This window comes from Stigmatopora argus, chromosome 7, assembly GCF_051989625.1.
Source record: "Stigmatopora argus isolate UIUO_Sarg chromosome 7, RoL_Sarg_1.0, whole genome shotgun sequence".
NCBI classification, from domain to species: Eukaryota; Metazoa; Chordata; class Actinopteri; order Syngnathiformes; family Syngnathidae; genus Stigmatopora; species Stigmatopora argus.
Genome location: NC_135393.1, coordinates 5070502 through 5098005, shown reverse-complemented (window position 1 = coordinate 5098005; position 27504 = coordinate 5070502). Strand labels below are relative to the sequence as shown.

Genomic DNA, 27504 nt, shown 5'->3' with positions numbered 1-27504 from the left:
CTCGCTACATAGTTTGTTAGCTCTGGCAAGTCCACTGTATCACTAGCTAATCATAGTTTGTGAAAGCGATGACGTATCCCGACACCTGCAAGAAGGCCTTGGTGTCGCCAGCTCGAAATCTGATTGGTTAAAGCAACAGTTTTATCCACGCTTATTTTATGCTGCAGGGCCTGCAGAACTGATTATGAAGGCCTTCAGGTAGATTTCGAAATGTGATTGGTTAAATGCTTAAATATGAAAACACACACCTGGAAGCAGCGCAACCAGTGGAAAAGCAATGAAAGGAAACTGACAGACAATTTTCAATTATTTAATAAGTATTCATGGCCAAAATATAAATAACATCAGTCTGTGATTCAGATATTTTTTAGGCCAGCAGAGGATATATATAAAATCTTTAAATCTTGTTTTTTCTAATTAGCATTTTTCATTTTTCTTTGTGGTTTGCTGTATTTATTAATGTTTAAGTAATTGACTCCGCCCACACATTTTATTTATTATCAGAATCTTTTTATTGTCTTTCCATTAATGTGCAGCCAACACTGATACTATTATTGGATGTCAAGGGGGCAAAATATTACCAAGTTGGGCTGCAAATGTGAGACCCCTGTCCTATATGAATGCAATAAAACCATTTTAAGGAAAAATTAAAATCATTATTTATTATCCTAGCTTCCACACATATTTAGACAGCAGGTTTCGGGTATACATTTTTTTTATTATTATACTTTTTTGATTAATAAAATGATAAAGTCACCCACTGCGATTGACGCTGATCGACATCAAGTTCGGTTGAACTGGGATCGCCGCCAACCCTCCCAGTTAAAATGGATTAGAAAATGTCTGGCGCTGTCAATGGCAGCCAATGAGTTAATGAAATGTGAATAAGAACAAAACAAAATCAATAAAAAAAGCAAGGAGGCAGATTGAATATATCCTTTAATTTTATTTAAGAAAATTGCAGTAAAAACTCTCTGTAAGTACAAATTTCCCTGTCAGTAGTGTTTCTCCAGCTGGCATCCCGACTAAAATTAAATCCACAAAAAGAAATCAGTCAATCTGACGCGTCAATCAGTTTTGACATCAAATGGTAAATAGTTACAGACACACAAGCTCTTCTTTTGTTGGTTAATTTTCTGCTTAAGCCAAGAACGTGATACTTTCCCCATAAAATATAAAAGAATAAAACGTGAGAAGCAATTGATAAGAAGCATCCGTCACAATATCTGCCTGCTTCCCTTTCTTTAAAGGCGTGCCACCTTCCCCATTTGTGTCTACTACATGTGTCACAAACTCAAGATGTGCTTTTCTTCTAGTTTGTGGTCCTGGCCGGAGAAAGCTGACAATACGTATAATGTCACAAATGACTTTTTAAAGGCATTAAAAAGAAAGATGAGCAGGCGCACTATTCCACCTGCGGCAGTGTTGTCAACTAGTCCTCTCTTTAGGAAGGGGGGAAAAATTAATCTATCCTCACAAAATAAAATCTCTTTGGCATAGATTACCCACCCGGAAGCAGAAACGCACACACACACAATCACACTTGAACTCCTAAGATCTTCGAACCCTTTTCAAGCGTGTGTAAATGATCCGCATTAATATTAAAATATCAAACATATGTAAGCCCTATTAAGATTAGGAGTCCCGTACTCAATGATAATTGCATATATATTACATGTAAAATGAATAAAGATCTTTTGTTCCGGTCCACTTTCTGCCATCTTCTTTTTTTGGATCTGTAGGAAGGAAACAATAGTTCTTTTAAAATAGTTTTTCTTTTAATTGTTTCTTGCTTATTTCAATGGGATGTAAAGTACATTGAATTATCTTGTGGTCAATAGCGCTATACAAATAAATTTACCTTGTCTTTTTAACTTATTTATTGCCACTGACGGCCATAGACGTCTGAAGTTTTTTATCTTTTACTTTGGAAAAAAAGTTTAAAAATAAGCAAAAAAACAGACAAACATTGATTTAACTTTTTTCTTTACTGTTTTTGTTTTAATTTATGGAAAATATAAGACTTTTAAAAGATTAATGAGTTTAGTACTGTACTCTGATAAATGTTTGTTATTAGCCTTGTTGTAGAGCACTCATTGGCTGCCATTGACAGCGATAGACGTCATTCCCATTTTGAGTGGAAGCTGAAGATTGAATGATTCATCTTGTGCAGTCAATGACTGAACAGTAAATATTTTACCATTAATTCTAAAAAAATGAAGAAAAAAGTTTTTTTTAAATTAAAAAAACAAAAAGGAAAAAAAATGTAAACATGCTTTAAAAAGACTTTCGAATTTCAAATTTTAAAAAATTACTAAAATACAAACCAAGCAAAAAAAAAACAAATATTCTTGTATTTAAAAATGTTTAATTTATTATAGAATTAAAAAAAAACTAAAAATTAGACGTGAATTTTCTGGGACAGTTAAGCTTTTTTTTTAATTTTATTCTAGTATACTAAAAAATAAATATGATCAAACACAGCTACTCAACACAACTGGTAATGATATATATATATATATATATATATATATATATATATATATATATATATATATATATTAATAAAAACCAAATTGACCAAAACCAGTGTAGGTTTTGGTCAACAATACACTAGCAATATATTTAATTTATTTCAGTATATATATATATATATATATATATATATATATATATATATATATATATATATATATATATATATATATATATATATATATATATATATATATAAAAAACCTACACTGGTTTTGGTCAATTTGGTTTTTATTAACATATATTTAATTCATCGAAAATGCTAAAAAGACGTTGATTTATAATAATTCAAAAATATAGATCATTCTAATTGAGACCTGTCCTCCACATTTGTTGAAATCAACGGTCCGCATTGGACATTGTACAGGTCAAATGACCACTGATATGCCTAGTGCACATGTATAATAAAGCTGTGCTTTTACATATAATAAAAGCTACTTTTATTAGGCTGATAGCACGCTTGCAATGCACACTGACCTTTAATAAGGCTCATACTGCTGCTGCCTGTCGTAGATTATAGGGCCAACAAAATCGTCATGCATCAAGGTGCCGTCCACGGCATCCATTGGCATCTCGACTGGGTAGCCGCAGATTGGGAAATGACCATCCATCTCTGCAAAGTCACAAGCATATTTCGACCCTGAGCAGAGCTGAGACCCGCACATTTACAAGTGGTTACGACTATCGACTGGATGCGGCCCACGAGTCATTTAGTGTGTTTGGAAGAAAACACTTCACATAAGTGTACAGGAAAATAACGTCACTGTAACTTAGCTAGCTAAACTGGCATGTTAGCTAAAATATTGGTAGAGTAATGTTAGTTCCCTCCAATGTCAAACACTACACGGCCTAATCGTGGCCTCTTTAAACTGTCAAATTCCTCCCATCAGCTGTCAGGCTCTCTAACAAAAGAAATGGCTGAATGTTAAGACCAACCATATGTATACATGTGCATCTATGTATATATGTATGTATATGTAGATATATATATATATATATATATAAAATATATAAATATATCATATATATATATCATATATATTATATATATATTTTATATATATATATATATATAGATAAATAAATATAATTCAGCAACACGTTTATTTATTCATGTATTTATTTGTGTATTTATTTATGTATTTATTTAGGCGTTTATTTAGGTGTTTATTTATGTTTATTTATTTGTTTTTAATGTATTTATTTTTATTTATTAACTTATTTATTACCCATTTATTTATGTCTAAAATGTATTTTCCTGTGTCTGTATTCTCACCCTCTTGTGACAGTGAAATTTCCCGAATACAGGATGAATAGTTATCTAATCTAATCTAATCTTAATGGCTCAATAATGTGGCCCAGTCTGACCAGGCACAATTGCAATAAGGACATTTGCTTTAAAAAAAAGTGTGAACAGGCATCCAAATAAAAATGGATATGAGGATGAAACTGTTGGCATCAGATATGCCTGCAGTCTGAACGCAGCCTAAGTGAGACTCTTCACTTGCGGTTAATGTAGCGTGCGGAGGAATGTCACAGATGTGCACATTCCGGTCACACGTTCTCACCATCTTGGTAAGATGCTTCCATGGTGACGCTGTTGTGGGCCTGCAGAGAGGTGAAGCGAGGGAATTTGTCAGGCATGGTTGACAAGTGTGCCCAATGGGGGTGGCGGGAACCTTACCATCTCCCAGGCGGCAGGGTCGTGCTTAAACATGGAGTGGGTCAGCTCCCTGGAAACTCTCTTCTTGTGCTCGGCACTCTTATCTTCAGATATGCGGAAGAGGACGGCGGCAGCGTATGTGGCTGTGGACGAAATCCGACACCAAGAGTTTAAAGGCAGTCTGGTAGCATACAGTTGCCTTTTTAGAAATTGGAGCAATGTGTATTTAGAAATTCTAGAGAGTAATTCAAAAATAAAGAAAGTGGATGTTACAGCTTTAAATGGCAAGAAAATCTATCATTTTTTTTCCTGAAGATGTACTCTAGTCTCAAATAATCAGTTTAAATGCTAACCATTCATTTTCCTTATAGCTTATCCTCAGTGGGGACGCAGGGGGTGCTATAGCTTATCCCAGCCAACAACGGGCAGCAGGCAGGGCACACCCTGATTTGTTGGCCAGCCAATCGCATGTATGTGGGAGGAAACCGGAGTACCCGGAGAAAACACACGCAAGCCCAGGGAGAACATGCAAACTCCGCACAGGAAGGTCAGAACTCACGACCTCAGAACTGTGAGGCAAATGTGCTAACCACTCTTTCACAGAGCTGCCCAATAGTAACTAACAGACATATTTATGTGACTTATCACTTGTTTCAATTATTTTCTATTAATTTCTAATTGGTTATTCAAATTAATACATTTACAAATAAATAAAGACTGGAAATAAACAGAGAAATAGATATAAAAATGGAAATAAACACAATAAATAGGAAATATATTTATAAAAATAATAGTGTCAATGTAAATTGAAATAAAAATGAATAAGTAGTATTGAAATAAATGTCGAAATAAAATACTGAAAAAAAAACCTTAACCCTTTCAGGGAAAACGGGACTTTTCAGAAGTTGACACTTAAGATTTAAAACTATATAGACCAAGTACATATGTTTGGTCATTGAGTCATATTTATACTTTTCAATAATAGAAAAATGTTTGTAATATATTTTTTGTTATTTCAAATAAATGTATAAATTAATACAATTTTAATAAAACTATATTGATTAAATTAAAATGCAAATAAAGGGAAATACACACTGTTGATGCTCTTAAATAATAGACTCAAAAACAGTATTTAACTCATTACACGCAATTGATGGGGATTTATTTAAACATTGAAATATTGACAAAAAATGCTCCCATTTCATTGCGTTAATTCGCCCCTCTCAGTCAAAATAGAATGGACGTCTAGCGCTGTCAATAGCAGCCAATGAGGTAAATGAGTCATGTTGAAACAAATTCCCCCATGAAAGCGTTAATGACAAATATAATTCTTACCAATGCCCTCGTTGTCAGAGTGCAGGAGCTCCATGAGCGGAGAAGACGCTCCCTCCCCGTCGATGGCCTCGGCCGATTGTTTGTCAAGAGCCAGCTCGCACAGAACGCCAGCTGCCACGCGCTTTACGTTGTCCACTGGCGAGTAGAGAAGCTGGCGAGCCAGAGGAACTTTTAAAAAAAGAGTTCCGGCTATACAAAAGAAGGAAGCGGTCAAGGCACCTGAACAAAAAGAGGAATGGTCTGCAGGTTGGCGATCTCTGCTCTGTTGACGGGATCTCGGGCCAAGATGTGCAGGGCTCCTGTACAGCCCTCCACTATCTCTTCCATCCTCACGCCATCCTGTAAAAACAGCAGGCAATAGATGTAAACACTTTATAGCAGCAGGCTCCAAATGTGTGCAAACTGGGGCACGGTTTTATTGGCCCACAGCAAATAATGAAAATATCAATCGATATGGGCCGCCAAAGGATCTTAAACACAGCCTACATTTTTACGCTTTAACACTTGATGGAGGTAGTCACTTAACTGGAGAAATTCAGTATTTTGATTTACATAATTCAATCTATTTTTAAAAATCCAACTTGGTAAAGAGCTATCTTGGGTGTGATTTTTTTTTTTTTTTTTTCGTGGCCATTAGACTTTTTTGGCTCGGAAAAAGTTTGGCGCAAGTGGTTAGCACGTCGGCCTCACAGTTCTGGGGTCCTGGTTTCAAATCTTTTTCACCTGATTTCAATGCTTATACAGTCATACCTCTACTCACGAATGTCTCTAGGAACGAAAGTTTCAGGTTACAACATTTTTTATATGCAAATGAGTGACTCGAGATACGATGGAACATATTTTCAAACACGCACACACATGGGGCACGCATAAAAGTCTAAAATGTACTACAAAGTGGATGGCTTTCGGCCCAGGTAAAACTGACTCTTGCCGCCATCTGGGGGACAAACACGGGTATTACATCAATAACGGGCGCGGGGGGAGATATTTCAGCGGCGCAGGCCACACTTTTGTATGCTATATTTATTTTAAGACATTAATAAATCAGTTCCTTATCATTTTCTCAATTTTTTGTGTGTTTCCTCACATCTTTCATACAAAATTGGGACACTTTGGCCAATTTTAAAGTTTAGTTGCTAGTTGTGTAAGAACCGTGGAACGAATTAGAGAATTTAAATATAAAGTACACCTCTACTTACGAAATTTTCAAGTTGTGAAAAAATTCTTGGAAGCAATTAATTTTGTAAGTAGAGGTACGACTGTATATAGAAATAAAAGCGAAAATGATTTCCTGTTGGCCCTTGCTGCCATTCATTTTTCTGAAAGCGGACCTAGGAGAAAACAGTTTGGACACCCTTGCTGCATAGTATGTACAATAGAAAAACAATTATACACAGAATGAGGGCACACACCTGGTATGTCTGCTGGTTGGATGAGCCATGTTTCTGGGCATCCTGGTGGGCTTTGAGTAACAGGTTGACCAGACGGGGGATAGCGCCTGCATCTCTCAGCGGGGCTTGGTTTTCCGGGCACAAGGCCAAGTTACGGATAAGGCCCACCACAGCCTTCATGAAAAGAAAACAAATGCCACTCATATCTCTGGACACTGTGTGAAAACATATTTTCTTTTACAAATTTCCATCCGCTTGAGAACAACCCGAACTACCTTAATAACCGGCCAGTAGTACGGCTGGTTGAGAAGCTTGACGATGGCTGGGATGCCATAATGGCTCCTCACTGCGTTCTGTGCCACCTCAGCCTGCTGGTGGCGCGAAGTCAGGTGACGCAAAGCGCAAATAGCGGGCTCGGTCACATCCTCTTTTTCGCCGGCGCGCAGTATGGCATGGATCAGCGCCTCAATGCCGTTGCTCTGGGTGACCAGCGTTTTATTGTAGGCGTTGTTGCAGGTGAGATTAGACAAGATCCCGGTGGCGCAGGTGAGCATGTTGATGTCATCGGAGCTCAGCAGGTTGACCAACACCTGCAGCAGGCCGTCCATTCCCTCCTGAAACACAACAGCGATGCTTTGTCCACATCTGTATTTCCACCATGAAGATGAACTCATTGACGGCAAACATCCAAGAGGGAAGACAGGAATGACGAGGGTAGGTTGGTGAGACATTTAAAGGCTGCTATTGACGGCAATTAGACCTCCATTTCGACTGAGAGGGGCTACCAGTGAACGTTGGAAATACCCTTTCCATTACATCACTTCCTGTTGACTCTGCAGAATTTCCAGACCACTTTCTGTTCATTTTTTGGGTCACTTCCTGTTAATTTGGGGTGATTTACAAGAATGTTTTGCATCAAACAATGACCAGAGATTAACTCATTAGCTGCCATTGACAGCAATACCCATCCAATTTATTTTGACAAAGAGGGTTGGCAGCGGGCGGCCCGGCGGATGAGTGGTTAGTGTGTCGGCCTCACAGTGGGGGACCTGGCTTCAAATCCAGATCGGGCCACCTGTATGGAGTTTGCATGTTCTCCCCGGGCCTGTGTGGGTTTTCTCCAGGTACTCCAGTTTCCTCCCACATTCCAAAGACATGCATTGTAGGCTGATTGGACACTCAGCGCTGCCAGAGCTGAGCTGAAAAGAGGCATTAAAAAGGCCAAGGCAGCATATACCAAAAAAATTGAGGAGCACTTCACAGAAAATAACCCAAAGAAGATGTGGCAAGGAATACGACATATAACCAACTACAACAATAATACTATGTCTGTTAATGCAGATGCCTCACTAGCGGAGAATTTGAACCGTTTCTTTGCCCGCTTTGAGACTGACAAATCAGGCCCAGTCTCAACACCCCCACCACCACCCTGCAGCAATACACTGACGTTCCGGGAACAGGAAGTGAGACTGGTAATGCGGTCTGTGAACACCAGGAAGGCTGCGGGCCCTGACGGAGTACCTGGGAAGGTGCTCAAAGCCTGTGCTGACCAGCTGGCTGGAGTCTTCACAAATATTTTCAATTGTTCCCTGCAACTATCCATCATTCCATCTTGTCTGAAATCTGCCACCATCATCCCTGTCCCCAAAAAGCCAACCATTGGCAGCATGAATGATTATAGGCCTGTTGCCCTCACGCCTGTGATCATGAAGTGCTTTGAAAAGTTGGTAGCCCGCCATATCAGGAATACAATCTCTCCCTCAATTGACCCTCACCAGTTTGCTTACAGGGCAAACAGGTCCACTGATGATGCTATTGCCATTGCTCTTCATACAGCACTGAGCCATCTGGAACACCCTGGGAACTACGTGAGGATGCTCTTCATTGACTACAGCTCAGCCTTCAATACCATAAAACCGGACATTCTGACTAACAAACTCTCCCACCTTGGACTATCCTCTTCAATCTGCTGCTGGATAAAGGACTTCTTGACCAACCGCCCACAGACTGTTAGACTTGGTCCCCACCTCTCTTCCTCCATTACACTAAGCACTGGCTCCCCTCAAGGCTGTGTACTGAGTCCTCTTCTGTACTCCCTGTACACCTACGACTGTGCACCCACCCACCAGTCTAACGCCATCATCAAATTCGCTGACGACACCACTGTGGTCGGACTCATCTCAGGAGGGGATGAGTCGGCTTACAGAGATGAGGTCAACAATTTGTCTTCGTGGTGCTCGGTGAACAATCTCACACTGAACACCACGAAAACTAAAGAAATAATCTTGGACTTTCGCAAACACGGCACAGATCTGGCCCCACTCCTCATAAATGGAGTATGTGTAGACAGGGTCCAGTCCTTTAAATTCCTGGGGGTCCACGTCACGGACAAGCTCTCATGGTCTACAAACACCACGGCAGTGGTGAAGAAGGCTCAGACACGACTCCATTTCCTCAGGGTGCTCAGGAAGAACAACTTGGGCTCCAATCTTCTGAGAACCTTCTATAGAACCACTATAGAGAGCATCCTGGCGTACGGCATCACAGTGTGGTACGCTGGAAGCACGGCGGCAGACAAAAAGGCCATGCAGAAAGTGATTAACACTGCCCAGAGGATTGTCGGCTGCTCTCTGCCCTCACTTGAAGACATTGCCAGCCCGCGTTACCTCAGCAGAGCCAAGCACATCATAGGGGACCCTTACCACCCTGGTCACAATCTGTTCCAGCTGCTGCCCTCTGGCAGACGCTATAGGTCCCACAAAGCTCGGACAAATAGGCTTAAGGATAGCTTTTTCCCCACATCCATCAGACATCTAAACTCGCGCTAACATACACACATTCCCTTCTGCGGCATATGAATAGATGTTTGGTTGGTGATCTGCCGCCTCCTAGCTGACTTGAAGGTAGGTAAGTGGCAGACAGTGTGCGGTAATCGAGAGGTAAGCGACCTGTATGTAATCGCGAGGTAAGCGACCTGTATCCACAACAGCGGAATGACAAATTACAAGTCCGAAACTTACACTTATTTAGGTCTTTTGCCGACTAAACGTAGCTTATGGAGAAGCACCATCAATTTCGTCACACGCAGTTTCTGCGTGTGATGACAAGTAGGCTTTTTGTGTTGTGGTAATGACGACATGGCCTATGTCCGATTATTATTATTATTATTATTATTACTAAATTGGCCTTTGGTATGAGTGTGAGCGTGAATGGTTGTTTGACTCCTTGTGCCCTGCAATTGGCTGGCCACCAATTCAGGGTGTCCCCAGCCTCTGGCCCAAAGTCAGCTGTGATAGGCTCCAGCACCCCCCGCGACCGTGGTGAGGATCAAGCGGTTCAGAAAATGAGATGAGGTTGGCAGCTACCAACCTAGAAATGCCCCAAACTAGTCTATCCCAGTTTATTTTGGGCACCAGGTGGAGGGCATGCCCTGAATTGGTGGCCAGCCAATCACAGGGCACAAGGAGATTGACAACTATTCACGCTCACACGCATACTTAGGGGCAATTGTGTCCAACCATCCTACCCTGCATGTTAATAAGATGTGGGAGGAAAATGGATTACGTGGAGAAAACCTCATGCAAGCCTTATGTTTTCATCATGAGTGAATGCGATTCGCGCCAATTCGATATAAATAGAAAAAAAGGGGGGAAAATTTAAATCAAACTGTTATTATCATGCTGAGATGATTCACAATGCACTCCTGTTACCGAATTCATCCGGTTTATAATGCAGTTGAATCAAGATGCCGGAAGCCGTAGCGATGGTGAGAATTTCGAGGCATTTAAATTGGAAATTTGGCACTTTTCCGAAATGGTTGCTTCCAAAAAAGGTGACAATTATTTGGATTTCCCGAGTTTAGGGAGGTTGTCAGAAGTCCCGGAGTTTGCGTTGCCTGTCCGGAGTAAACTCCTGAAAAACTTAGGAGAATTTGGCAGCTCAGACTAAGTGACCCATAAATGCCCCCAAATCATTAACAAGTGAGTTAAGGGAGTTTACTGACCACCATGCTAGCAAACCCATGCACGTTGTCCAGAAATGGCATTTTCCGGGTTCATGATGAAATTTCGCCCAAAAAGAGTACTCTGTGTACAAAACTTCAACAACGAGAACAAAATTTAAAGCACACCACACCTGCTTGGTGGCAGCATCAGACAGGTTCCGGAGTGTCCAGAGACAGTTCTGCATAAGACGCTGGCTGCTGCCAGTCAGGTGTTTACCCAGAGCCTGCATCCCACCTGGGGGGAAACACCAGTATCAGCTCACAACCATACATTAAAAAAAAATGTGCTGTCATGCAATTTCGTACTTGATGAGAGGCTATTAACCACATTTCCATTAACATAGTAACCCCTCCCGCTTGTACACACAGGTGAGTGATTGTGTGATTGTGTGTTAGGGGGGGTTCCTCAGAAACTAATTTCTCACATACCAGCCTCTACAATGGCAGGCTTGTTACTGGGGCACACAGATAGGACTTTGAGGACGCGGCTTGTGGTCCACAGCAGCTTCTCGTAGTTGTAGGTCCTCATGATGTGAACAAGACCCTCGGGACCCCCGTTAGCAAGGATGATGAGCTGTGACAAAAAAATATTCTGTTTTAGATGGTTGACATGGTACGGTATGGTGCGTACTAAAAAAAACTTTTTGGGGTATTTATTAAAAGGCTATTTAAGATTTTTTTTTAAAGTTAGGTCCAACATGCGTAATATGCAATACAAATTCATTTCTCACACACACACACCACACCCAAACCTGACTGAACTTGAACACTGTACAATTGACACACCCAAATCAAGCCTTGTATACACAAGTACAATCCTCCACTAATATGAAGTATAGCACATAACTTTGTATTATGTGGATTTGCAAGCACACACACGTGAACACACCTTGCTCTCCTGATTGCCATAGGACAGCAGCTGCAGACAATCTGTTGTGATGGCCAGAAACTTGGGGTTGCTTTTCTTAAGAAGGGGGACCATTCTCTGCAAGCCGTCAGCCAAACGCACGGCCATTTTGGCTCCCTCTTGGTGTAGAAGCAAGTTGTGGAGGGTTGTGATGGCATAGAAGAGAACTGATTCCATGGGAGAGCTAAGCACAAAAGGGATAAAGTAAGAACAATTGCCTGAGAAACATCAAGTGTAGTGCTGGGCAAAAGTAAATGTATTGTAATAAATTCCTTCTATTGTAAATTTGATATCATATCTAATAAAATACTCTGCAGTTGACACTTCAGTGTGAATTCTTAAATTAAAGCTGCCAAAAGAGCCACTGGGTGCCCTTATACTAGCAAACGTAGGGTTTAATAAATCAGGTGATGGAAGATTTTTTCCACAATGACCAGATTTAACTTAATGCATAATTAAGAAGGAAAAAAAACATAAGTCGCACTGGAGTATAAGTCGAATTTTTGGGGGAAATTTATTTGACAAAATCCAACACCAAAAACATACGTTATCTTTAAAGGCAATTTAAAATTAAAATAAAATAGAGAACGACTGGCTGAATAAGTGTACGGTATACTAACGTTACATGACTGACATGCCTGGTAATGTCAGTAACAATGTAACATAAGAGTTATTCAGATAAGTTTACCAAACTATCAGTTTCCTTCCAAATCACTAAATCCAATGAAATCTTCATCCTCAGTGTCACTTTTAAACTTGGGAGGTAGATAATTTCACACATAAATCGCACCCCCTGGCCAAACTATGAAAAAAAATGCATCTTATAATCCGAAAAATACGGTACAAAACCCAGGTTATATTTTAAAAACACTGGGAACTTTATAAAACCTTTTTAACTAATCACCAAAAGAACAGCATGCCATGACATCCTGTCTGGAAAAAAAATATTGTCCCATTCCTGCAAAGCAGGGGGAAAGTTTGTAGATGCACTGTACAAGTATAGCACCATAGCTGAAACAACATGAAACTGTTGGGCTGCTCATCTAATTGTATCATTTGGTGTTGGTCCGCGAGTGTAAGTGTGTAAGAAAGATGAGCGCTCACTACCTGAGCATGCGGACAAGCGCGGGAATGCCACCACACTTGAAAATGGAGAGCAGGCCCTCTCTTTTGTGGGAGAGATTGTGGAGGATGCTGGCCGTGGCTCTGGCCGTCTCCATGTCGTTGGTGTTCTGCATGGCTCGCACCACCGCGGCCACCACCTGAGGCGACTGCATCAGTGCATGGCGAGACGCTTCCTTGCGGGTCAACTGGTTGACAATCTGTGCTGCCTTGCTGACCACCACCTGATGGAAAGATGGTTATTTGGGTATGACGTGAATAAATAAATAAATGCAGAGGAGGCCCTATGGAGGGAATCAGTTGTAGGTACAGACCTGAATGACATGAAAGCTACGATTGCTAACACAGCGGGGAATTAACCTGTGTTTACGGACTGATTTATCCTATGTACATCAAAGCTGTGATGAAAAATATATAGCAGTCATCAGCAAAAGTGCAGCGAAGAGTACATCAACTTCAAGATGTGTGCGAGATTGGCAAAATGAGATCTGTATCAACTCATGTAGATGACATTTATTATTAAAGTTGAACATTATAGCTTGTTTCCCTTTAAAGGGCGTGGCCTAGCAAATTATATTACCAGTGTTAAATAAATTGTACAAAAAAAGTTTTAAAAAAATAAATACTAATCCAGCACTTACATCGAGCCCCTCAAAGTCAATTTATACGTCTAAAAGGATTTTGTCATTCATTTTTTTCACTGTAAAATAGGAGAGCACCTATACAATTTCAGAATTTGAACCCGGTGTGTAAAATACACTCGGCCAATATATACCTGATCTTCATCATTGAGCAGTTTGGTGAGCTCAGGCACAGCCCGTGTAGCAAGCTCAGCGTCATCTTGGTAGTTGATCAGATGAATGATTGCTGCCTTAAGCATCTGGGACGGCTCCGCCAGCCGTTGGACATTAGTCAGCTGGGACGGATCTGTTTGGGTTGTAGCCAAGATGGTAGTGCTGTCCTCCAGCGTCTCTGGGAACATGGCAGCCCTCACGCGTTGCCCTCTGGTCAACACGTACTGGGAGTCTGGAAAGGAATGCCGAAACTCATTGAGCAAATACTGGAGAGGTTGCTCCCAATGGTGACAAGGTATTTTCATGTCTCACCTTGCGGTTCTGTGGTGACGGTGGTGGTCATGGTGTACTGCTTGGTGGTGAAGTCACCGTCGTCATCTCTGATCGTGTTGGCTCCAGACTGGATGCCCGAATCCATTCCGTACCTCGTTTCCTGCCACTCTGTCACCTTTGTTACCCCTCTATCCATCTCACTCACTGTCACATACAAAAAAAGGTAGGAGCAAGCAAATGTCAGACAAAGATTGTGCACGTGTAAAACATCTAGTAGATTAATGTATTTTTAAGGCTATAATCTGCTACTTCTTTTTATTTCCTTGCAACCTTTCATTTCCCAATATTAGCATTCCCGGGTCTACATTTGTGAGAAAGGTAATATTTGGTGGTATTTACAGGTACAGTTGTCCTGTTATGAAGAAAACACCCATGGGTGGTGCATTTACCTAAGGAATGGCTAAGTACAGTACCCCTCGATTATCGCGGTTCATGTACACCAGACATGGCCGCGATAAACGAAAAACTGCAAAGTAGGATCACCCCTATTTAAAAAATATTTATTTATTTTTACTTCAGTGCTGAGTCCTAGTAGCAAGCGGAGGACAGGGGAGTGGCTTCCGCCTGCAAGTTTCAGCGTAGATTTTCACATTTTTATGAACATTAAAAAAAATAATAATAATATATATTTTTTAACTTCAGTGCTGAGTGCTAGTAGCAAGTGGAGGACAGGGGAGTGGATTCCGCTTGCGCGTTTCAGCGTGGATTTTCACATTATGAATTTACCCCAAAAAATTAATAAAAAAATAAAAATTCGCACAGAAAAAAAATATGCGACGTAGTGAAGCCGCGAAAGTTAAAGCCGTGATATTCGAGGCATCACTGTACAGTATGCTATCTAATCAAGGTAATCGAGCGGTATTGTGGATTTTATTGCTGAAGAAGACTAATCTGATTGATGAATTACATAAGAAAAATAATATAAGACTAACCACGCGCAGTTAAAAGGTTTTAAAAGTACAGGAAGCTGCTATGTCAGCTATGACAAAGCTGCGAGCCGAATTTATCATGGGAATTTTATAACAGAAAAATACTTCATCAGCTGCAGGATAAGAACTCAAAGTGAAGTAGATCTAAATAGTTTATTCTTTGTAATTAAATCAACATGCCTCGGGAAGTTGGCTTGTTCACTGTTTACCGCCCAGACAAGCGGCAGCAATTGAATGAGGAGGATGCAACTTAATGTGTTGAATCGTTTGAATTTTAGTTAAATGTGTAATTTTACTTAAAAATTGTAAAATTTAAGTGGTGAGCCCTGTAATTAGAGCCAACAAAACTGAGAAGGCAGGAGAGTTAATTAGACATTGGAGACATAAAAAAAATAGGACTGATAGGAAACACACTTACTTTGCAATGACATCCTTGCCTCCTGTAGTCACAAACCTGAGGGAAACAAAAGAGGCCCAAAAAATAAATTATAAGTATTTTTTGGAAGAATCACAAAACACCACACTTAACATTTGCAAATACATACAAACAGTCTTGCCTTTTTCCTTTTTCAAACAAGAAATGAAGAGAGTGTATTTGAATAAGACAAAGATGAGGCCATCCTTTCAGATAGTAACAGTAAATCATGGGGGAGTAATTTCGAATAGAAAAGATATGAAGCGAAGTGATTAGAGGCTTCTGCAAATTAGGAATGTGAGCTCACCCTGCTGACCTTTCACCTCAGGACAACGCCCATAAAGTTGTGGGAACAGCCGATTGCTGACACATTGTGAACTGGAACTCGTCCTTCTGGTTTTACGTTAAAGTGTGTGAACTGCATGTGTGCAAGTGAATAAACAGTAAGTGAAAAGTGCTATGTGATTGAATGTCAAAACTTCAAGCTAAAAAAAAATGCAATTTTTGTCCAGAAACGATGAAGATTAATGCAACGAAGTACCTCACTGGGCAACAAGTTTTTCAACATCCTTGGGAATTTTTTGAAATGTAATACGTTTGTTGTATCAGAACCCCAAATGCCGTAACAGACATTAGTCACAGCATGTCGGTTGTTAAGACTTCCCCTCCATACGACTCACCCTTTTTCCAGATCATCATCATTCTTTGTAGCAATGCACACTAGGAGTATGATTACTGGTAGTTACTGTATTTTGCTGCATACACAAAACACTTGTTTTTAACTTGTTTTGATCATATGAAATATTAAGTCCAAATACAAAATGGCAGGCTTGATGTAATCTTTTTTTCCTGTCACTGTCTGCAGCTGCGACATTATCCACAACAGACTCCTTCCTCATCACAGAAACATCTGCATTTTTTAATAGCTGCCTGTCTGAGACTACACAATGCATCCAGTGTGCTGTTTCGTCTTGTCTCCGACTGTTGGGCAACGCGTGTTAGCACGTACAAAGAATAAAGTACAGTGGTACCTCGAGATACGAGCTTAATTCGTTCCGGGACTGAGCTCGTATGTCGATATTCTCGTAACTCGAACGAACGTTTCCCATTGAAATGAACAAAAAAAAAAAATTTCATTCCAAACGTAGATATCTGTTATACACGAAAGAGATGCGGCAAAAAAGAGCTCATAGAGCTCTTTGCACGAGGGAGATGCGGTGAGAAAGACAGTGCACTGAAATCATAAACAGCCTCTCATGGCTTGGCCACCTGGCTTTCTCGTATCTCGAAATTTTTCTCGTATCTAGCGATAATTATTTGCTCGAAAATTTTACTCGTATCTCGAAATGCTCGTATGTCGAGGTACCACTGTAATTGCTTGATGAGGAATAGATTCAAAAGACTTCACACTCAGAGTCTTTTTAACGGAATTGTACCAGGTGACGAACCCATGTTTTTGTCCAAGTTAAGAAACTAAGCGGGTTTTGCAACAGACCTGCGATTAAAAAAAAGGCCAAATGTACTGTAGTTGAGATACTCATATTGAGACTTTTCTAACTCTACACTCCATTAGCCAAAAGCACCGTCTCAGCAAGGTTGTCGAGCTGTAGATCCTGCCTAACCAGGCCCCTTGAGTACTTGCAGCAACATGCGACATGATAAAGCAATGACTCATGTGCATATAAATCACTCTCTCAGGGTGTGGCCTCCTGCCCATTAAGTGGTAACTGACCAAAGTTTGTTTATCAACCAAGCGATATGGTTTCCAATGAAGTATTTTACTGATAAACAGCAATTAGGACAAAACAACAAGTGTCCTATACATCCGGGCTAGAATTTAGCAGCACCCCCTCCGGCGAAACGATGGGGTCACTGAACTGTTTCAATGCTGTAACACACCCGCACGTCACCTAGGCAACCAAAACTCGGCCTGGCCTGTGAATCCACTGTGGCATTTTATCGACGGAGCCATCTGATGACTCAAAATAGGCTTTTCTTGGTGGGAGAATGGATAGGAGACGGGTTCTTATTAGCTTACCACAAAGCTAAAAAAAAAAGAAAAAAGAAAGAACAACATAAAATCAAAGTCCATGTACGCTGTACAGTATATTATAGTGCACTTCAAAGTGAACTTTGCACTTTTCCAGTTAATATGTAGTGGATCATTTCCTGTCACAGTACTGCTTTATCAGCACAATTACGCACACGCGTAATTCGCCAATAATATCCAAGAAACATTGATTACTAAGAAGGGAAAACTCCCACTTTCTTGTTGAGCAACGTCCTCCACTTGCAGTAAAAGACGAGGTGCTATTTTTCGGTGGAACGTAAATGCGGTCCAGACATTTGTGAAAGCGGCAGGTGAACATGTTGCAACAGAAACGCAGGGCTTGAGTTGTTCAGGAGAGCTACTAAAACGCTATTGTGACATTCCACACAGACATAATACATTTAGATTGTGCAGTAGTCGTGTTTTTCAGAGACGTCAAACCTCACTACTCCCAGTTCATATCAACGACTGACTTATTTATGAAGATACTTCATCAACAATGGAAAAGCTCATGGGGTGTAAATTCATGACAAACCGACTGCTCCCACTTCACTAAGGCATGTAGACAGGGAGTGTCTCGTCACTCCCCTGCACTGACAAACTCCTAAAAGGGGTGTGGCATCATCATGTGGGGCTGTGCGTGCGGAATGATTGGCAATACGCATATCGTAACTGACTGTAAAGCCTCACTCAAGCTCTGACAATTAACCACCAAAGTCTGATAGATAAGAAAAGAAATTGTGTATTTGCACAGCCAGTGTATCTATAATAGACATTCCAGTGAGGCAGATTTGGACTTTGCTAGCCTAAGCGCTTCTTTCTGTCGCAGCAGGATAGAATCAGCTCGGGCAGGAGGCCCAGGGGGGTGGAGATATATGCTGCTTCTACTGTAAAATGGATCCCAACATACATACTGCAATGAGTTGTTGTTCACACTTGATGGTTTTGGCAAATCTCTCATCTCATCTAATTTTCGGAACCTGTTTATCCTCACTAGGGTCGCGTGGAGTGCTGGAGCATATCCCAGCTGATTTAGGGCCAGAGGCGGGGGACACGCAGAATTGGTGGCCAGCCAATTGCAGGGCACAAGGAGATAAACAACCATTCATGCTCACACTCATACCTAGGGGCAATTTAGAGTGTCCAATCAGCCTACCATGCATGTCTTAGGAATGTGGGAGGAAACCGGAGTACCCGGAGAAAACCCACGCAGGCCCTGGGAGAACATGCAAACTCCACACAGGTGGACCGACCTGGGTTTCAACCCAGGTCCCCCACTGTGAGGCCAACGCGCAAACCACTCAGCCGAATTTTGGCAAATTTGATTATTAATTTTAGTTGAATCAGTATTAGGTTAAAACACCAATTTTATTTGAGAAGAAATCAATTCACAGTATGGCATGCTGAATGTGCAACTAGCAGTTTATGTGAGATTAGCATAAACAAGTTTAAATTGAACTACAACCGCTCGGCTCCCTAAACGCCATGAAAAGCACACTCGAAACGTGTGCAGGCCCCCCACTGGATAAGTGGACAAATAATTAGTTAGCCCTGAGCTACAAAAATAAATAAAACTGCGGTCTAAGGGTCGATGTGTATACATCCCTTGAGCAGACCTACCTATATTTATTTTTTTATCCGTCCAGGAGTAACAAAGAAGTAGCCATTTTTGTTGGTGTCCTCACGAAAAAGAACAGCAACAATGCTAGTAAGATATGGAGCCGTCCCTCCAAGCTGTTTACCAATCAGGGGCAAACAATGAATTTTTGATTGTTGGTGGAATGCTTATATTAAACCGGCACATACAGACGCTCCCCTACTTACGAACGCAATTGGTTCCGAGCGATTGTTCATAAGTTGAATTTGTTTGTAAGTTGATTCAGTGCTATATTTTGTATTATAATTTATGATTAAGGCCGATATAAGTATATTGAAGGTTTATATAAGTGCATTTGTATGTTTAAGGCTTGTATAAGTAACACACATTGGTTTGTACTGAAAAAAAATAAAATAAAATGGAGAGAATATGTACAGTACTGTAGAGAGAGAGAGAGAGAGATTTATGTATTAGAAACTGGCCAAAAGAAGCGACCTAATGACAATTGCAGTTTTCTTCTTTTTTTCATCATAAATGATGCGGTAGCACTGTATGGCATCATTCAATTGATTTGCAAACTTTGTGCAACGTTCAATATTTGGGTCCTGCTGCTCGATCTTTCTGTTTATAAATGGTACTGACGGTCGAACGATGTGCAACGCTCACCACTCTCACGCGCATCAAGCTTCGTTATTATTGCCACTCGTTTCAAATGAAATGGCTTGCCTCTTCCTTGCAACTCCCTCAATAGAAGCCTTTAGCTTTTTTACCAACCATATTCAATATTGGATGGATGAGATATTTAATGATACAAATGAAAAAGGTTCTTTGCACACTGGAGATACATTCACGCACTTCCGCATTGCAACGAAGAAGAAGGTAGATGCTGGGTGAGCTGAGCTCTCACAGCGCCAGGCGTTGGTATTAGCGGCGGAAAGAAGTACTACTCCGAAAAAGGCGAAATACAAAATTGGACTTGCGAACATTTTTGGACTTAAACGCAATTTGCAGACATGTTCGTATGTACCGTTGTTCGTAAGTTGAATGTTCGTAAGTAGGGGAGCGTCTGTATTCTATTTGTAAAAAAACTACAACCATTGTCATTCAATGTTTGTCCCCCCAGTTTCACTTTTTTTGCATTCCATACTTTTTATGTAAATGACTAAACTAGAGTGTGGCTTTTCTCCGAACATAACAACAACAAAGCATACTAACCAATAAGGTACCTTGTTTGGTTTTCTGATTTAACAGGATCGCTAATGTCATGCTTTAGACATTCAAATAAAGCAGATTATGTTACCACACATCTGTAATGCTTGCACCATCTGCCCAAAACAGATCAAGTATTAGATATATCATTTGACTCCATGAACATGCGACCCCTGACACATATTTATGTAGCCTCTGACATGCAACAAAATCTTTTACCTTAAGCTGTTTCTGCGATGACTTCAGTGCAAAACAGAGCAGTCCAATCTTTTTTTAACATAACAACAGGCCACAGCAGAATGACTCCTATCTGCATTGACTCTCAAGAGAGAACACATCAGACCACAACCCTTCCGCACATGCCCAACTCACACATAATAACTCCAGCGACATAACGGGCTGAGGGGTTAACTGGATAGATGTTCATTATAAATCAATATGAGAGAACGTGAAGTGATGCAGAGATAATGGATTCATTGTGGCGGGTGATAGGAAGTGGTGTTCGAAATTACCTAACACCAGTGATGTTTCCAAGAACAGATCTTTATTAGAAAAAGCTGTACTTTAGAAAATGTTTATACAGTTAGATAAAAACGATGTGATGGGCTCTTTTCGCAATTTCTGGACTTCATTTTATAAAATCCCAGTGTGTTTTTGTAAATTGACTAGAACACACAGATGATGGAAACCAGAAGACAGCGACAGCAAAATGCCAAAAGCTCAGAGAAAGAATGGAAAATGACATTCTGAAGCAGTGCAACGCACAAAGTAAATGTGTTTCTATGTGGCAACACTCCCCTTCTTTGGCTGATGGAGAAACATTTCCAGCAACACAGTTGAGCAGAGCAAGCCCACCAATGAATAAAACAAGCAACCATTTATGAAATTAATTTACTGTGCTACTCAAAATTGGTTGACTCTAGCCAAAAGAAGTTTGGTGGTTGGAAAATACAGGGTAGCACAATCAATCATGAATCAAAGGAAATGTGAGTCGTCTCAGAGGAGGGACTTATGTGTTGTGCAGAATCAAATTACATGAGGTTGATAAGGAAGGACAGAAACGATGGAAAGTTTTTCCTGATTAACCAATCTGCCTAAACACTCATAAACTCTATCCGAAAACAAACTCAGACCTGACATTTAAGAAAAAAACAACAATCCTTCTAGGGATTTTAGCGTATGATCATAAAACACACATGACCAAAAACTACAGTTCCATTTAGACCTGCACACTTGCGATCAGGTAATAGATGACCTGGATTTAACTGTGTTAAAATCCAGAAAAATTCCTAGAGTCATAAATGCCTGGTTTACATTGAACAGTGCTGCATTTTCACACAGCTTGAAATCAGATGTTAGGACGTCAGCTTCAGCATTGGTTGTGATGTATAAAATACTTAACCTCCTAAGACCCAGACTCTTGCAAGGCATGCATTTTTATGTTCCCTTTGATATTTAGGCTAATTGGGACCTGCTGAGTGTAAAAACAAAGAATTATCTTTTTACATGATGTAGTTTCTGAGAAAAATGATGTCCACATCATAAGTGGACGTCAGGCCCTTGGAGTCCTACATTTAACATTGTAGTCTTTGACAATCAAAAACGTGTGACGAGAACATGAGAAAAGAAATTTCAAGAGATTTTTCACAATTACAACATCCATCAGTACCGGCAATGTCAAATGAGATATACTAAGTCAGGTACAAAGAAATCAAAATGTGTTTTGCGATGTTGAAGTTAACAGTTGTGGACACGGCAGCTCAGTGGACAAGTGCATAGCGCGTTGGCTACACTATTCTGCGATTAAGTGATTCTTTGTTGGGTTCCAACCTTCCTGTGTGGAGTTTACATGTTCTCCCAGGGCCTGCATGGATTTTCTATGGGTACTTTGGTTTCCTCCTAAATCCCCAAAACATAAATGCTAGGCTGGTTGAATACTCCTCGGTATGAGTGTGAGCAGAATGGTTGTTCATCTTCATGTGCCTTGAATTTGGCTGGCCACCGATTCAAGGGTCCTCTGCCTAGTTCCTGTATTTGGCTGGGAGAGGCTCCAGCACCCCCCGCAACCTTTGTGAGGATTTAAAGGTTCGGAAAATGAATGAATTAATGCACACAACATCCAAGGAAAGTCTGTATGTACTGGCTATAAACTGAATTTTATTCCATTATAATTCTTAGGGAAACACTTAATTTTGAAATATGGGAAAAGAATACCAGATGAATTATATTATGCAAGAAGTGTATTCCTTTAAACATTCATTGATGACTTGAACTTCTCACATGTTATTGTGAAAATATGATGTCAGCTGTAATGTTGTAAATTTGTCTTATCTATCAGGAAGCAGTGCATCATCAAAAACCAAAATTGCATTTAATATTACGTTACTCAAATGAGATAGAGTTAAAATTTTAAGTCCACTTGCCGAGTTTGAAGCTGAGAAAGGTTTGTGCAGTGGCTTGGTTGCTGGTTGGGGACAAAAAAAGAGGAGGTACAAAATCTTAAAACACAGAGACGTTTTGTTCAAAAGAATGGAAAAGAGTAGCAGTATTGTGCCACTACTGCCGTCACAGTGAAAAACAACCTGGTATTCAAATGTCTCTATTGGTTGCAACCGCAGAAGCAGAAACTTTTGTGCACACAGGCCAAAGTGCGACGGCCAAAGCCATGTAAGGGAACGGACGTACTATACTTTCAGCTAAAACCACCGTGGTTGTGCATCAGTGCGTAGTTGCACACTGAGGCGGTCTGACAGATGATGAATTTTTCAGATAGAATACGATCTCAAAGGAGGTTGTCTTGGAGAACACAGTGAAAGTGTAATGGCAACCTAAAGAATGCAATGCTAGGGTCTAGTAAACTTTAGCTGATGATTACAAAGCTTGTGCAATCCGTTTAAAAGGTTTTTGTATTATCTTCTAATGAATATTGAAGGATGAAATAAAATATTTGTAAAAACTAGAAGTCAAGACATTTATTGTGTTGAAGTGGTGGTATAAAAAAATGATTTTTTTCAGTTCCGATGCTGGAGTGCTTGCGCCACTATATGTATTACCGAACAAGTACAAGTGTACCCAGATGAACCAATTCATTCATTTTCAAAACAGCTTATCCTTGTCAGTGCTGTGGAAAATGCTGGAGCCTATCCCAGCTGACTTAGGGTGAAAGGCAGACTACACTCTCGACTGGTCGCCAGTCAGTCATTGGGTGCAGATGGAGACACAACCATGAGTGAGAATCGATTCAACGCTGCCCGCCGAGAAGTCACACAAAACAAAAGAATGACGGCACTAACGGGTGGTTAAACCAAATAAAATGACATAATAATGTGTTAAGAAAATAAAAGATATGTATATCTCTATGGTTGTCTGTCTCCTTGTGCCCTGCGATTGGCTAACCACCAACTCAGGGTCCCCCCGCCTGGTGCCCATGTTAGCAAGGAGAAATTGAATGAATGAATATATTTCTGGACAGTTTGTCTAATTTTCAAATCAGGCCCACTAAAAACTTGAATTGCCAAGAATTCACTCCTCGGTATCCTTCTTTGATGCCAATAAAACCACCTGTATTCGACAAGCGCCTCGAGGCGGTCCCGAAACGTTATCTCTCTGCGTTCCTACTGTATGGCAACAGTAGAGCGCAGATGCACGGTAATATTCAAACACAGAACAGGCCACGCGACTTGTACGCTGAATGGCTGCAACGGCTGCCTATGGAAAGTACTCAAACCCATACCACTGGACCCCGACTGACATGTGAGCGGGACACTCACTCAGTCCACAGGAAAATAAAATTTTACATGCGAACAAAGAGGTTAGGGAACATGCCATAGAGTAATCCCTTTTGCAAAGTGTAGACCTATTTATAAACAGAAGTATCTCCTGGCCCCTTGTGCTGCTATAATGTAGGACAGTATGAGGGAATTAAGCAGGGGGGGGGAGAGATTATCAGTGTGCCACCACAGATGTATCAGTGAAATCTAAAGCAAGTCACCCCCTACTGCGTGCCCAGCTCCCATCATCTACCCCCTTAGTTGAGGGCAGACGGGTGTAGCTTTCAGACCAGGGGGGTTGTCTGATGTTGCACTACTTGGCCACGGGTAGGCTTACACGAGACACGACATATTGACACCCTGTTTTTTACCCAGAGATGTATTCAGAGCACAAACAAAAGTAGTGCTTGGTTTGTTTCACGCTGCTTAAAATCACAAGATTAGATAGCATGAAATCTCTTTACATGGCTAACTGTGCCAGAGTTAAGTTTGACAGATGTAAAAAGTTGGATGCTGCAGAATGTAATCGCATTGAAAAGGCAGATGAGATGAAAGTAATTTCAGCTTGATGCTGATTTCAGTCGAATTACTCATGAAGCTGAGTGAAAGGAATGTGTTTTCCAGTTGCCACCGCTAAGCAGGATTGGAAAAAAAAATTCTTGTCAAGAATGAAGCAACAATATCACGGCCAGTTTGGCAGCAGAGTGAGACATTTGGGTGGGTGGGAGTTGTCTTAGATTCATTTAAGGCACTGGTGTAAAAGTGGCGGCCCAGGGGTCAAATCTGGACCGCCACATTATTTTGTGCAGCCCGAGAAAGTAAATCATGAGTGCCGACTTTCTGTTTTAGGATCAAATTCAAATGAAGATCATAGATGTACATTATATTTCCTGATTTTCCCCCTTTTAAATAAATAATTGCAATTTTTTTAATCCACTTTGTGTTTTAGTTCAAAAAGCATTTTGTAAAATCTAAAAATAAATATATAAAAGTATTTTCTGTTTTTCACTTTAATATTGAACTTATTTTTTTTTAAAAAAATGGTTTGCTTTTGAAATAAAAAAACAAATGATAAAAAGACCTTTTCCCTTACTAAGAAAAAAGGAGTTCAAATAAACAGTTTTAGATCTATAAAAAACTGAATATTTAGGGCTTTTCATCCAGTTCTTTTAATCTGATTTTTAAAAAAATATCTAAATATTATATCTATAGGCGACCCGGCGGCTGAGTGGTTAGCGCGTCGGCCTCACAGTGGGGGGACGTGGGTTAAAATCCAGGTCGGTCCACTTGTGGAGTTTGCATGTTGGTTGGTTTTCTCCGGGTACTCCGGTTTCCTCCCACACTCCAAAGACATGCATGGTAGGCTGATTGGACACTCTAAATTGCGCCTAGGTATGAGTGTGAGCATGAATGGTTGTTTGTCTCCTCGTGCCCTGCGATTGGTTGGCTACCAATTCAGGGTGTCCCCCGCCTCTGGTTGGGAGTCAGCTGGGATAGGCTCCAGCGCCCCCGCGAAACTAGTGAGGATGAAGCGGTGCAGAAAAAGAGATGAGAAATTATATCTAAAATGGTCCGGCCCACATGAAATCGAGTTGACGTAAATGCAGCCCGCGGACCAACCCCGAGTTTGACACCCTTGATTTAAGGGATGATTCATTATTTAGCATCAGGCATCAATGATGTGCCGTGTCACGCTCCCAATAAGGAATTAACCCAGGTCAAATGTGGAGGGATTAGAATAGAGGCTCCCATTATTTTGAATACACCTTAATCTCCAGACGATTGTTTTTATTGTGGGTTGCTTTGTGGTTAAAAAGGACCATCACATTTTCCATGAGGCCAAAAAAGTACATTTTGTGTTACTTAAATTCAGTTTTACCTGAAGAGTTGTTCAATGATTAACCAGCTAAAGTCAAAACTAAAACTTGGTGGGTACCTGTAATGTGATCTGCAGCATTGTTTTCCAAACACTGTGCTGTGGCACACGGGTGTGCCATGAGCAATGGTCAGGTGTGGCATGGGAAATTGCAAGAAGTCATACAACGTAATATTCAGAAGAAATATGTATCTGAATATAATGAAATTAAAATAAAACTATTACAAGGTCAAAACATTATGAACGTTAAATTCTAGATTATACTATTAAAAGATTCAAATTGTGAAAGTCATTTTGTTGCTTATTTTTCTCTAACATGAACCGGAAGTTGTTTGGTTTCGAGGGCATCAACTTTTGGCGACGTAAAGTCTTTGTGAGCACAATTTTTTTGCATTTCAGGAGATTTCAGCGTTATTTGAGGTGAAGTCATAAAATTATGTGATTAAAAACATGGCATTACTTATTTTTGTATCACTCGAGCCACAAGTTGTTCAGGTTCCGCAGACATCAACTTTTGATGACATTAGGTCAGTGTGAAAATTAGATTTTGGAATTATTTTGGAATCCTTTTGGAGATTTTTGTGATTCCTGCTGATAAAACTTTGATGAGAATGACTATTGTTACTATAGGCGACATAGTTTTAACTGAAAAGACTTTCAGATCAGAGGGTGGCGTCCGTTGAGATTTCTTTCAATGCAAAAAAAGTGTGCTCCAGCTCAATAAAGGTTGGGAAACACTGATCTACAGATTAAATTAGGGAAAAATCTGTTAGCTAAACAAGCTAAACAGTCTATTCAGGCAATTAGATAACAAACAACATAAAACATTACATGTTTTTAGAGCGCATAGTAATTCACCTGCTGCCTTAATCTAACGCACGCGCTTAACTTCGTGAACGCTGACAGTTATGGTAGGACTATTGACAAGTGACGTCACCTAAAATCGATACTTTGATTAAAAATGGGAAAAAAAGACCCAACAGAGAAAACTTTAATACTGTGGCAGCGGAAAAAAAGCATAATACGTGTCGATGGTACAGAGGAAGCCAGTGCAAACATGCGGAAATGGACGAAAATGATTAAAAACACCAAATTTAATTTGAAATGTGCAACAAATCGCACATATAGCCCCATGAGTTTTTAGATAACACATAGTTTAGAGGGAAATCACGCACTCAGATAGTAAGAAAACAAAACACGGAAAACAAAGCACTGTGTAACACACTGTACAGTTCGTAACAGTAGCAAAAATGTCCACTTGGCGAAACTCACCTGACGAGTTTTAGAGACGATCGTTCGAGAGTATTCCAAGATACGCTTGTTTTTTTTCTCCGTCGGCACACTTGCTTGATTTCACTGCAACTTTCCGCTACTCTTTCTTTCTTTCTTTCTCTCTTTAATCCTCCACACTCTCCAACTCCAACGCACTAGAGTACATAGAGTCAAAGCGGCGTCACCTCCGACTAGACTCCGCCCCCTTCACAGCGGCCCCACCCAAACTGTTGTTGCTCGCGCAATGCATTGTGTCCCTTTTTAATAACTTTAATTATTTATATAGAAGTACAACAGAATATG

General features: G+C 40.4%; 1 protein-coding gene across 2 annotated transcripts; it reads right to left on the bottom strand.

Moving 5' to 3' along the window:
- Positions 1-921: 921 nt before the first annotated feature.
- Positions 922-27406, bottom strand: jupa (junction plakoglobin a). 2 transcript variants are annotated; one of them, XM_077605232.1, is made up of 16 exons: positions 27202-27405; positions 15431-15466; positions 14063-14227; positions 13732-13982; positions 12942-13180; positions 11817-12018; positions 11357-11501; positions 11059-11162; positions 7200-7538; positions 6946-7098; positions 5753-5872; positions 5534-5684; positions 4220-4341; positions 4104-4143; positions 3013-3148; positions 922-1736 (listed from the first exon to the last, which is right to left on the bottom strand). In XM_077605232.1, the coding sequence occupies exons 2-15, from the start codon at positions 15441-15443 to the stop codon at positions 3015-3017; spliced, it is 2178 nt and encodes a 725-aa protein (XP_077461358.1). In that variant the 5' UTR covers positions 15444-15466; positions 27202-27405; the 3' UTR covers positions 922-1736; positions 3013-3014. The 2 variants fall into 2 exon arrangements, with proteins under 2 accessions (XP_077461358.1, XP_077461359.1); XM_077605233.1 differs by lacking the exon at positions 922-1736 and having other exon boundaries at positions 3010-3148; positions 27202-27406.
- Positions 27407-27504: the final 98 nt, after the last annotated feature.